This window comes from Rhinolophus sinicus, chromosome 6 (genome assembly GCF_057876585.1).
Source record: "Rhinolophus sinicus isolate RSI-liver-muscle chromosome 6, RSI-T2T, whole genome shotgun sequence".
In the NCBI taxonomy this organism is placed as follows: domain Eukaryota; kingdom Metazoa; phylum Chordata; class Mammalia; order Chiroptera; family Rhinolophidae; genus Rhinolophus; species Rhinolophus sinicus.
The window spans coordinates 5,306,368-5,319,534 of record NC_142506.1 but is presented as its reverse complement, the minus strand read 5'-3'; the positions used below and the strand labels follow the sequence as shown (position 1 = coordinate 5,319,534).

The 13,167-nt window shown below is 45.1% G+C and overlaps 1 protein-coding gene across 7 annotated transcripts in view; it reads right to left on the bottom strand.

Annotated features, from left to right (window-relative positions):
- Nucleotides 1-13,167, bottom strand: part of ZFAT (zinc finger and AT-hook domain containing) — a 213,592-nt gene that overhangs the window by 19,195 nt on the left and 181,230 nt on the right. For 6 of the 7 annotated variants that reach the window (XM_074316937.2, XM_074316938.2, XM_019724243.3 and 3 more), the window contains 3 exons: nt 9,686-9,804; nt 5,406-5,532; nt 2,562-2,692 (listed from right to left, as the gene is read on the bottom strand). In XM_074316937.2, coding sequence (XP_074173038.2) covers nt 2,562-2,692; nt 5,406-5,532; nt 9,686-9,804 — 377 coding nt within the window. Of the gene's footprint in view, nt 1-2,561; nt 2,693-5,405; nt 5,533-9,685; nt 9,805-13,167 lie in introns of those variants that run through there. The other variant, XM_088798942.1, reaches the window with a different exon arrangement.

Genomic DNA, 13,167 nt, shown 5'->3' with positions numbered 1-13,167 from the left:
AAGTGGGGTTCATCCCCGGGGCACAAGGATGGTTCAACATATGCAAATCCATCAATGTGATACATCACAGAAATAAAATAAAGGACAAAAATAATATGATTATATCAATTGATGCAGAAAACGCATTTGACAAGATACAACATCCATTTATGATTAAAAGACTTAATAAAATAGGCATAGAAGGAAAATACCTTAACATAATAAAGGCCATATATGACTAACCCTCAGCTAATCTCATAATTAATGGTGAAGCCCTTTGCTCTACGTTCAGGAACACGACAGGGCTGTCTCCTATCACCTCTCCTTTTCAACATAGTGTTGGAAGTCCTCACCAGAGCAATCAGGCAAGAGAAAGAAATAAAAGGCATCCAAATTGGGAATGAAGAAGTTAAACTGTCACTCTTTGCAGATGACATGGTGCTATATAATACAGAAAACCCTAAAGACTCCACCAAAAAGCTATTGGCAACAATAAACGAATAAAGTAAAGTTGCCAGCTACAAAATCAATGTACAAAAGTCCATTGCATTCCTATATACTAACAATGAAATCTCAGAAGAAGAAATTAAAAAAAAAATCCCTTTTGCAATTGCAACAAAAATAATAAAATACCTAGGAATAAATTTAACCAAGGATGTGCTGAAAACTGTAAGACATTTCAAAAAGAAATTGAAGAAGACACAAAGAAATGGAAAGACATTCCTTGCTCATGGATTGGAAGAATCAACATAGTTAAAATGGCCATATTACCCAAAGCAATATACAGATTGAATGCAATCCCCATCAAAATCCCAATGGCATTTTTTAAAGAAATAGAACAATAAATTATTAGATTTGTATGGAACCACGAAAGACCCCGAATAGCCAAAGCAACCCTAAGGAAAAAGAACAATGCTTGAGGTATCACACTCCCTGACTTCAACTTGTACTGCAGGACAACAATAATCAAAACAACATAGTATAGGCAGAAAAACAGACACACAGACCAATTGAATAACATTGAGAACCCAGAAATAAACCCACATAAATATGGACAAATAATTTTCGACAAAGAAGCCAAAAACATAGAATGGAGAAAAGACAGCCTCTTCAATAAATGGTGCTGGGAGAATTGGAAAGCCACATGCAAAAGAATGAAAATAGACTGCTGTCTGTCACCATGTACCAAAATTAATTCAAAATGGATCAAAGACCTAAGCATAAGACCTGAAACAATAAACTGCACAGAAGAAAACATAGGTACTAAACTCATGGACCTTGGGTTCAAAAAGCATTTTATGAATTTGACTCCAAAGGCAAGGGAAGTAAAAGCTAAAATAATGAATGGGACTATATCAAACTTAAAAGCTTTTGCACAGCACAAGAAACCATAGACAAAATAAAGAGGCAACCAACTGAATGGGAGAAGATTTTTGCAAACAGTGCGTCCAATAAGGGGCTAATAGCCAAAATATGCAAGGAACTCATGAAACTCAACAACAAAATACAACAACAAACAACCCAATTGAAAAATGGGCAGAGAACCTGAAGAGATGTTTTTCCAAAGAGGACATACAAATGGCAAATAGAGATATGAAAAAATGCTCAACATCACTAATCATCAGAGAAATGCAAATACAAACCACAATGAGATATCACCTCACCCCAGTCAGAATGGCTGCCATCAACAAGACAAATAGTAACAAGTGTTGGAGAGGCTGTGGAGAAAAAGGAACCCTCATACACTGTTGGTGGGAATGCAGACTGGTGCAGCCGTTATGGAAGGCACTGTGGAGGTTCCTCAAAAAATTAAGAATAGAATTACCATATGACCCAGCAATCCCTCTCCGGGTTATCTACCCAAAAAATCTGAAAACATTTATCCATAAAGACCTATGTGCTCCAATGTTCATTTATTTACAGTGTTCAAGACATGGAAACAACCAAAATGTCTTTCGATAAACGAATGAATAAAGAAGATGTGGTATATATACACAATGGAATACTATCCGGTAGAATACTATTTGGTGGTAAGAAAAGATGAAATAGTACCATTTGTGACAACATGGATGGATCTTGAGACTATGATGCTGAGCGAAATAAGTCAGACAGAGAAAGTAGAGAACCATGATTTCACTGATATGCAGTATATAAAACTGAAAACAACAAAAAAACAAGACAAACAAATGAAGGAACAAAAAGTCATAGACATAGACAATAGTTTAGGGGTTACCAGAGGGTAAGGGGGGGAGGGGAGCTCTAGAAGAGGGTAAATGGGGTCTAATACATGGTGATGGAAAGAGAACTGACTCTGGGTGGTGAGCACACAGTGTGAGACATAGATAATGCATTACAGAATTGTACACCTGAAATCTATGTAACTTCACTAACAATTGTCACCCAGTAAACTTAGAAAATACAATTCCACAATAATCAGAGGTAGAATCAGAAACGCACGAGACTAGAACAACTGCATTCCAAATTCCAATTTGGGAGGTAAATTAAAGCCACGGGAGAAGGAGAGAAAGAGGGTGAGTGGCAGTGAGACGAGGTGATATTTAAGGGGTGTGGGGGGTCGTTACCTGTTTCACCACGGTCACCGTCCCTGGAGCCATGGCAACCACTGAGGCAACTGCAGCAGCGTCGTGGGTCTCGGCACCCAGCTCAATGATCTGCTGGAGGATGTTTACAGCTGTAGGGTCAAGTCGGTCACCTGACGAGGAAGAAGCAAACAGGAGACCATCAGGGCCACTGGGCTGACGGTCACTAAACGCGAAGCCAGCCCACAGGAGAGGCCACTCTGGGGTGGAGCCTTCTCCATGGGACACACGCCTTCTCAGTCATCACTCATTTCAACGTCAGAAATCATTTGTACAGTTACTTTATCACTGACAAAGCACTTTCCACAAGAGCATCTCAAAGCCCTAAACAACCCTGTGAGATGACACTGTAGTATGATCCCCATTTCACAGATCAGTTACCTCTGCACATAGATTAGTCTCTTCCACCAAGGGACTTGGCTTGGGCCCCTGGGTCAGTTACAGCACAAAGCCCGAGCGCAAGCCCAGAGGTTCTGAATCCAAACGTGGTGACACAAGAGTGCCTCTCAGAAGAGAACCAGAGAAGCAGCCAACACGTTAAGCTGCAGAAGAAGCTTCCGTTGGGCACACACGTGGTAGGTGTGCCAATAAATTACACAAGTTATAAGCAAACATCCAACGACGTCTCAATGATCAAATCCAGCTTTACAATTCCAAACCTATTTAAGCTTGGGGTTCTATTCTAATCATCTCAGATAATACAGAACCCATATTATCAGGGCAGCTATTGGCTATTCCCTGCCTGCTCTCACCATCTGCTTGACCATCTGCAAGCCTCCTGAACACGGAACTCTGACCCTGGTCATGCATTCACTAAACGGGAAATGCTAGCATGTTATGAAGTCTCCGCCAGCGTGTGCATCCGCACGGACACGCTTTCTGGGGGCCACATTCCAATGTGAGTCAATTAATACGAGATGAGAGGAGGCAAACTCAATGTGTTCTACACAGAAGGTAGGATGTGGCACGTGACTGAGGGAATGACGTCAGTGACTTGTGAACATTCCCAATTCACCCCCCCAGACCCCCCCAATACATATACTCCCTCTCTCTCCATCTCTCTCTTTCTCTGTGTCTCTCTTTCCCTAAAGGGAGATATTTCAACTGTGCCTTGCAGCCAACCACTCTCAACATCCAAAGACTGAATAAAACATTTACCTTAAGGACTTACCGAGATAAGGTTTAATCCCTCACCCATTTACTCCCTCCATGACCAATTTGTCAAGCCTAAGCGTCAGCCAGGGACGGGGTTCCCAGTGGGAATACAGACAAAGATCTGACACTATCTCCCTCCAGGGCTTGCCGGCTACCAAGATAGATTTGTAAGCAAATTATTTACGGCATCTGGACGGTTCCATATCAGGAAGCCAATTCGGGGGACACTGTACAAGAGTCAGGTGGGTTCCCGGCAGATGACATGCAATCTGAATCCTGAATATGAAGAAGAGTTTGCTAGAAAAAAAACGCTGTGGGAGGAGGTGGGGACAGACCACATCCCAGAGGGCACTGGAGTGTATGGGTGGGGAGTACACCTCATGCTGAGAATGGCAGGGTGATGGGAGAGACCAGGGCTCAGAGCTGGGGTCGCCCAGGACCCAGAGCCGATGGACCGGACCTGTGAGCGGCAACGTCTAAACTGTATTCTAAGAGTTAGGGAGTGACACCAAACACCAGAGAAGCCCCAGAGGCGTGAGCGCGCGTGTGTGTGCCGGCGATGAATGCACACAGGCTGCCTCTGCAGGCCTGAGCAATCTGCAAAATCACTGAATGTGATGGAAGGAACGGACTTCAGACAAGGCCACAGCTCTGGGAACCACATTTCACAGCCGGGCCTCGACTGTCCCGGCAGCAGAGCCTGCCACCCTGACGGGCTGCCAAGCAGAGGCCCTGCCTCCGGAATCCCCCCAAGTTCAGAGGGCTATGCACAGCCCTGCTCCTTCATCCTCCCTAAAGGGACCGGCCCCCAGTTTTCTGCACGGGTTTCTTACAAATCTGGGGGTTAGGGATTCGAGAATTGGCCCCAAAAGGTGATTTCCCAACTGCTATCTCCTGTCATCATTTAATGGTTTCCTCTTCGGCCCCCTTCCCTATCCTCTGCCCCCCACATACGAACAGGGTTGTGGTCCGTTACATTAACTTGGGTTCTGTTCATATTCTGGAAAGAACGTTAAGAAAATGTTTTCTAAGCATAATGCTTGAATCACCAGTAGGCTAGCACAGTGGTTTGTTTTTGAAAATTGATCTGACATTTGAAAATGATGACATTTGACATAAAAATCCTAATGTGGGCCTTTTTAGAAGATGTGGGAGGCAGGCAGTCCTGGGCCTGCAGCTCTGCAAGGTGCCACTGGCCAGGCAAGCAGCTGTGCCCTCAGTCTCGGCCGTGCCACACAGCCTGCCTGCCTGGCCCCTGCTGACCCTGGAACAAGCCCCCTGGAGTAGAAGACCATGAAGAAGCCTGGGGCTCCAACACCCAAAAATGGTGCCTCTCAGCCAAACACTTCCAATAAAGGGACCTCCTGCATCTGTGAGAACAGTAAGCCCTGCCGTTCTCAGACTCTTCTGAGGCCTGGCCGTGGTGACATGGGGGCCCTGCCATGAGGCCCTCCTCTGTCATGGCACGGCTCTGTTTGCTGTGGCTCTGTTTCAAGAGGCACAGGCCTCCACACCTGGCCACAGACCATGTCTGCAGTCTGAACGCCAGGGAAAGAATTTGGAAGTAGATGAACTGAAGGACAATGGATGGACATCCTTCCTTCCCCAAAGCACTGGTTCTATCACAGACGGTCGGGAGGTGCCAAAGGCAGACAGGACAGGCCCTCTCACCACTCTCGGAGGTGTATCTCAGGTCCTGCAGTGCGGCCACAGCTGCCTGTGTCCCCTGAACGTCCTCTTCAGTTTCTGTGATGTGCAGGTACTGGGTGGGAGACTCCTCGGCGGTTTCTGTTGCTGGCTAAGGAAAAACATGATACCTAAGTGACCTTCTGGAAGACCAACTGTTACCCAGATGTCCCAGCATGATATAGGAAGACAAAACAAGTGCTCGCAAGCAACACTTTGCAACATCTCATTTACCTGGCACCCTGAGAAATCAGCTGCTCCAATAAAACCCAAAGAGAAAACTCACTGCCAATACCCAGCGTTGGTGGAAAGCTTCCTGCTACACATTCTTGCCTTAGGGAACAGACTATGCTGCTCAGAGTTAGGGATTAGACGTGCTCAGAGAATGTGCTCCTCTAATGGCTCCTGGTCTCTCCCTGCCACCAGCACGGCCTCTAATCTTCCCTGTGCCCAGGGTTCAGGCCAGGTGGGAGGCAGAGGACAGCATGGCAGTGGTGAGGGTGGAAGGAAGGAGAGGACGGGTAGCTACAGAACATACATAGTGCTTGTAGCACAGGTCCTGGCACACAGTGAGAGCCCAGCAAATCTTAGCTATTCATGACATTCTTATTTTTATATGAAGGATAGGAGAAACAGAACTGAACACAGGAAATGTATCTGTGCAAACTTTCTGATATACAGATAGGACGACTTGTCTCATTTGCTCTGAATTTTTACGGCTTGCGTTTTTTAAACTTTCATTTTGTATTTATTATTGTCTAACATATTTCCATGGCTGCAGAGTCAAATCTGCACAGCTGGGTATACTAGGAGAAGTTCAGTGTCTATTCTTAGCCCCTCCCTCTTGTTGTCTCCCTACCTTTTCCACATACAATGCCCCCTTTTGTTATAATCGTTTTATTTTGAAATATTTTTAGACTGCCATTAAGTTGCAAAGATAATACAGAGAACCCCCATATACCTTTCACCCAGCTCACCCTTGTGCTAACATCTGATGCAAACACGGGATAAAGATCTAGTATGGTACTGTACTATTAACTAAACTACAGGTTTTATCCAGAGTCCACTGGTTCTTGCACTGGTGTCCTTTTTCCTTTTCCAGGATCCACTTCAGGATTTAGTCCTCACATCTCTGTAGTTCCTCCAACCAGTGACAGGTCTTCAGCCTTTCCTTGTTTTGTGTGACCTTGACACTTTTGAGGAGTACTGGTCAGGTATTGGACCACACACATTATGATAGCTAAGTGACCTTCTAGAAGATCCAGTGTTACCCATTTAGATTATGTCTGGTGGTTCCTCAAGATTAGATGGAGGCTGAGGATTTTTTGGAAGCGTACTGTGCGGTGAAGTAACCCTCTCATGATGTCAGGTGGCATGTGACGTCACTATGACTTATTATAAGGAAGGCTAACGTCCAGTCACGTGGTTATAGTGCTGTCTGCCAGGTGCTTCTACTCTACTGTGAGGTGACTACTTTTCCCTCTGTAATTAAAGGATTCGGGGAGGACATTTTGAGGCTATATAAATATTCTGTTTCCCCTTAAACTTTTGCCTACTAATTTTAGCATTCATTGAAGATCTTGCCTGCTACAATTCTTACCGTGGTGTTCTAGTGTTCATTTTCTAGTCCGCTTGCTCCTTCTACATTTATTAATTAAGGAGAGTTCTTCTGCAGGGAAAGCCATTCCTTCCCCTCCATTTATTTATTTATTTGGTCATTTATTTATATCTATATGGACTCACAGATATTTATTTTATTCTTTGAGTTATAGTCCAACATGATCATTATTAATTTTGTTCTTCAAATTGTTCCAGCTCTGGTCATTGGGAATTCTTTTGGTTGTTTCATGTCTTGTGTATCTTTTTGACATGACTCCAGCGTTTTTTGTTTTTGTTTTTATTTTTAAGCACGTTGTTAGTTTCTAGGACCATAAAATACAACAGGATCATCTTACATATTTTCTGCTTCAGCCCTTGAATCAACCACTTTGCAAAGGGGCCCTGGTTCATTTTACTGAAGAATCCTATTAGAAACCAGGAACTGGGCACTCGTCACTAGAGTATCACTGCTTCTAGGCCCTGAGCACAAAAACCTAAGAAATACGTGCAAGTATACTATGCATACATAAGTATCTAGAATTAAATCTGCATCTATCTATTATTGGTGTAGACATACACATACACACACACACACACACAGTCTATCTGTAGACATATAATGGTGTTGCAATATATGCCTTGTGCAGACACTTTTTCTCATTTTTGTCAGTATAACCTTGGGGTACTTTTCTAATGGTGGTATTGTTAGGTTAATAAAGAAATGCATATGTAATTTTACTAGTTATTGCTAAATTCCCCTTCATAGAGGTTGCAACATGTTGCATTCCCACCAGCAATGTATGAGAGGGCAGCCTCTCCAAGAGAGATAATGTCAAACGTTTGGATTCTTGCCAGTCTAATAGGTAAGAGATGCTATCTCTGTCTAGTTTTAATTAACATTTATTATGTGTGAGGTTGATCATGCTTTCAGATATTCAAGGTCGTTTGCATTTCTTTTTTTACGAACCTTTCTTATCTCTTGCTCATTTTCCTACTGGGCTGTTGATCTTTTTCATCACTATTTTTAAAGCCTTTTATAATGTAAAGATATTCATCCTTTTCCCATGATACGACTGAAAATACTTTTTTTTTTTGTCATTTGTCTCCATGAGTTCTTTTCTGTAACACTTCAAAAAATTTTTTTCCTGTAGTCAATTTATTTCAATCTTTTATTGAATCTGGATTTTGAGTTACAGTTAGGCAAGTTCCCCACAGTCTCAATTTATAAATGAATTCACTTATGTTTTCTCTTGGTATTTGTAAAATATCACTGTTTTTCCATTTAAATCTCTGCTCCTTTTGCTCTAGGCTCTCTATCTAAGCTACTGATTATGGTATATTGATGCTTTGATCTGCTTGTTATTATGTAGAGTTTTTCATTCACACGTTTGGATTTTGCAAAAATGTGATCCTGTCATCTGCAGATACAGACACTGCATTTCTTCTCTTTCAAATCATACATCTCTAGTCATTTTGCCTTGTCTAATACGCGAGCTGATGCCACCCACGTGACGTGCCAGAGCAGCGTCCCTTCTTCTTCCCGACTTTGGTGAGAAACCCTCCAGTGTTGCCCCGGGAAGTAAGATGCTGGCTTTTGGGCTGAGACACATATATTTTGGTTTTCATCTTAAAGATACACTCATCAAATTCCACTTTACTGACTGTTGTTAATCAATGGATACTGAATTTCATCAAATGCCTTTCTTGCCTCTATGAAGATAATTGTTTCATTTTTCTCCCTAGTTCAATTATTATGGTGGATCATATCAACATATTCCCTCCTACTGAGTCACTCTTCCCTTACATTCTGGAACAATCCTCACATTGTCAGGAGGTACGATTTTTTTCCATGTATTGCTGGATTTGTTTCAAATCCCATACTCTTAACCACTGAATGGTCTGATGGCTCAGAAAGTCTTTAGATAAGTGATTCTCCACTGGGGGTGATTTTGATTCCTGGGGAACACTGGCAATGTCTGTGATATTTCTGGTTCTCACAACTGGGGATGCTAGTGGTATCTAGTGGTTAGAGGTCAAGGACACGACTGAACATTCTAAAGCGCACAGGACAGCCCGCTACCAAAAGGAATCATCCAGAAGATAATTTCAGTGGCGCTGAGGAGGAGACGTCCTGGCTTAGGCAAACTGTAACCACTGGTACTTCAAAAAAGAGATGCTACTGGCTTCGACTATACAGATGTGTTTTCAGCTAGGTGACTGGTCCCAACGCCGGAGGGAAAAACAAAGATGACAGGTAGGCGCGCATGGCTTCAAGGGAGGGAGAGTCGGGCCTAGAATCGAGAACTGGGGCCCTTCCCTGTTGCCCTGGTCAGGACAGGTAATATACGCCTGGCCTTGCATTCTTTCAGATACAATATCTGCAACTCCAGATTTGTGGTTCACAGAAGTGAAAATGTCAATGAGACCAATACAGACAGTCACAAAACAGCTCAAAGACAACCCAGAGTAAGAAATCGCATGCATGGCCCAGACCTCACCGCGTTCTACCCCTCAGCTGTGACACGGGATTTGGAAAGCTTTCTCAGTTTCCCAACCAGAAAACCCGAAGCTCTGAGGAGCAGCTCCCCGAGACCTGAACCCGGGCATGCCTGCTCTGCGTGCATGTTGAGAAACGTCACGGTGAATGGCATGCTCCAGAGCGTTACCTCCCACTTGGGCTCGCCTTCATTCTCCACCAGCTTCAGGCCGTGTTTGTTCTTCAAGTGCCTGTTGAACTCCCACTTGGTGCCATATACGAAGCTGCACACAGGGCACTTCAGGCCCCCTGAAAGCACAGACGGGCAGAAAGAAGCGTTGAGAGCACACGGAGGGCAGCGCTTCCGCCCTCCGTCCAAATGCTGCAAATCGAAAGAGCGCATTTTTCACACTCACTCGAACTTACCTTAGTATTGGAACAGAATAGCAATGGTTTATGTTTTTCAGGGCAGGGATTTTAAAACTTCATGTATCCCCCCCCACACACACACTTATTGAATGAGCATTTGCAGAGAGTTTAATTCTGTCAGCCCTCCACATCTGTGGGTTCCCCATCTGTAGACTGAACCAATCGCAAATTGAAAAAATGAAAAATAAATAAAGTTACGTTGTTGCTGACATGTGCTACGTCATTAGGCCCAGGATGGCTGTGTCTGTACTAAACATGAACACTTTTTTTTCTTGTCATTATTCCCTGAACAATACAACTATTGACACAGCATTTACATTATGTTAGGTAGTATACATAGTCTAGAGAAGATTTAAGACACTTGGGAGGATGTGTGTGGGTGATATGCAAATACTATGCATTTTACATAAAGGACTTTCCAGTCTCCGAGGGGGGTCCTGGAACCAAACCCCGGAGGATACCCAGAGATGACTGCACATACCTCGTATTTTAAGTGCCAGAGAGAAATAAGACGAGTCACATAATGGGATACGTGGAATGTGCTGTATAATGAACTAACATACATTTTAAACTGAATGTGCAGACACAATTACAGAAGATGTTTTTTAAAAGCCCCTCAAGTTTCCATAGTCTCTCTGGGCACAGGTACCACCCCACTGAGTGTCGTGGTCCTCAGGTCAGGTCTCCACCACCGTCCCACCCTCCTGCTTTCCTGCTCCCCTCGTCGGGCCCTCTGACTCTGTCGCTCTGCTGGCTCCTGGTCATTCCCAGGCCATGACCCCCAGTTGGGTGGTCAGCCATTCTGCTCCAGGCTCCTCTTCCTGCCCCCAATTCCTAGGGGACTCATCACACTTTACAGAGCACCTGTAAGCTGGTGACTGTCCCATCTGTAGCTCCAGTCCAGACCTCTGCCCCGCATTCCAGTCTGAGATGCCAGTCCAGCAGGTGGTGTGGCCTCCCACGGTCACTCAAACGACCAAACATCCCACTGCCTCCCATGGCCCACCCAGCCCAGGCCACTGTCATCTTTTGCCCAGTAGGAAGCGACTGGCTCCTAATAAGCCCACTGGTAGCCACTACTGGTCCTCCGCTGTGGGTCTATTCTCCACCCACTACACAGAATGGTCTTGTACAATCATAAACTACATCACATCCTTCCTCCCTGGCTGAGTGGCTTTCCATCACACCTAGAATAAAACCCCAGGTCTGTACTGTGGCCTGCGGCCCATGTGACCTGAGCCCTGCCTCCCTCTCTGACTCTGCCTCTGCCCCCACCCCGTTCTCTCCTTTCTCTGACCAGGCTCACTTCCCTCTCAGGACACCTGCTTAAAACCCTTCCCCCACCATCTCCATCTGCCCCTCTCCTCCTCACTAGAGTCTCAACTCAAGCATCACCTCTTCAGAAAGCCTTCTCTGACACTCCCAGCTAAGGCAACCCCCCAAACACACAGAGCCCCCAAAACTCTCTATAGGATTTCCCGATTGTGTATTTGCCATGGCGCTGAGCAGTATCTGCAATTGCATCATGTATCATTCGCATACCATTTACTGTCCGTCTTCCTTTCTGCAACAGCACCTGCACGACAGCGGGGACTTTGCCCAGCGTTTTCACTGCTCAGGTCCCAGCTCCTGCATCTAGTAGGTCTTTAATCAAGTGTCTTGATTCACTGACTCTGGATCTCAGCAAACCCTCTTCTTTCTGCAAGTCTTTCTCCAACCAAGCCCCACTCTCCTCTGTATCTCTGCCCCTTCCCTCTGCACTCGCCTTTCCCCTCAGCAAATAAATATGTTCAGTCTCATCCAAGCAGGAAAAAAGCCATTATCCTGTCTAGGTATAGCCCTATCTTGCTGCTTTCCTTTTCAGCCAGGATTCTGGGAAGAGGCTCTGTGCCCAAGGGCTCACAAGATACTGGTACCACTCGCTCCTTCTGAGATGGACAACTGGCTGGAAGGCAGGGGAGGAAGACCAGTTTTCACTAAATAGTCTCCTCAATCTTTTAAATTCTATTCCACGCGGATAGAATTGCCTATTCAAAAAATAGTGAAATTAAGATTATAAATCTAAGCCAGAAAAGTAATACGCAGCCATCCCTTCCTTGCCTTTCTTCATTACTTAGGCAGGTGGTTCTTAACCGGGGGTGATTTTGCCACTCAGATGGGATATTTGGCAATGTCTGGAGGAAACTGTGGTGGTCATAACTAGGTAGGGCTACTGGCCTCTGGTGGGTAGAGACCAGGGATGCTGTAAACCATCCTATGATGCACCGGGCAGCCCCCCACCAGAATGACCTGTCCCTAAATGTAGGTCGAGTTGAGGTTGAGAAACCCTGCAAGCTTACGTCATAGCAAATGGCGTCCTGCTCCCAGCCACTCTCCTGGCACTGTGCGTGTCAGACCGCTGACTTCCTCAGGGGTTAACCCAGGGAGCACTTGCATTCTATCTACTCCTAGTACCACTACCACCACCACCGCCACCAACAAACACATCTTCCACTTACGGGGCAGCTGCCCTGTATCCGACACCTCACACGTTAAGTCACGCATGCTTCATGCTTCACAGCTCTGTGATAGAGGCACGATCAGCTGTTTACACAGAGGCTCGGGAGGGTCAAGGAACCCTTCTGAGGTCACCCAGCAAAGCCACGAACTGAATCCAAGCCTGGCTAACTCGAGGGCCCCCGTCCTTGACCCCTGTGTGACTTCTGTGCATTACAGGACAATGCTGACCACATTCTTGAGCCAAATCTCTTCCTCTCAAGCTTCTCATTCCTGGTTTTCCCACCAACCGACCCTCTGATTCAAATTCCTGTACAGGCTCCTCATCCTCTGTCTGGAGCCCCAAAGCCTCACAAATATCAGGCTCTTCTGTATCCTTGATGTTGTATCCAAAAATATCTGTTTTCTCCAACATCATTCAGGAACTTAACTCAGACAGTGGGAGAACTGAGCTGAACACAGTGTTCGCAGGCTGCCGTATTTATTTCTGGCTCGCTGGGGCACTAAGCAGGGAGTACAAAAGTTCTGTCCTACTCACAAGGTTGTCCTGACAAAGAATGTAAGAACCAGACAAAACTCATGGGGGTGCATCACACAATTTAATGTTCCAGACGCAGTGATGACATGCCCCATATCCTAAATCAATTCCACGTCAGCGTTGTTCTGTAGTTGGGGTTTCTCATCTATCATCTGAGGTGATGGGTGGCTGACTCCCCAAAGAATCACTAGCAGAAATGGAAGCCCAGC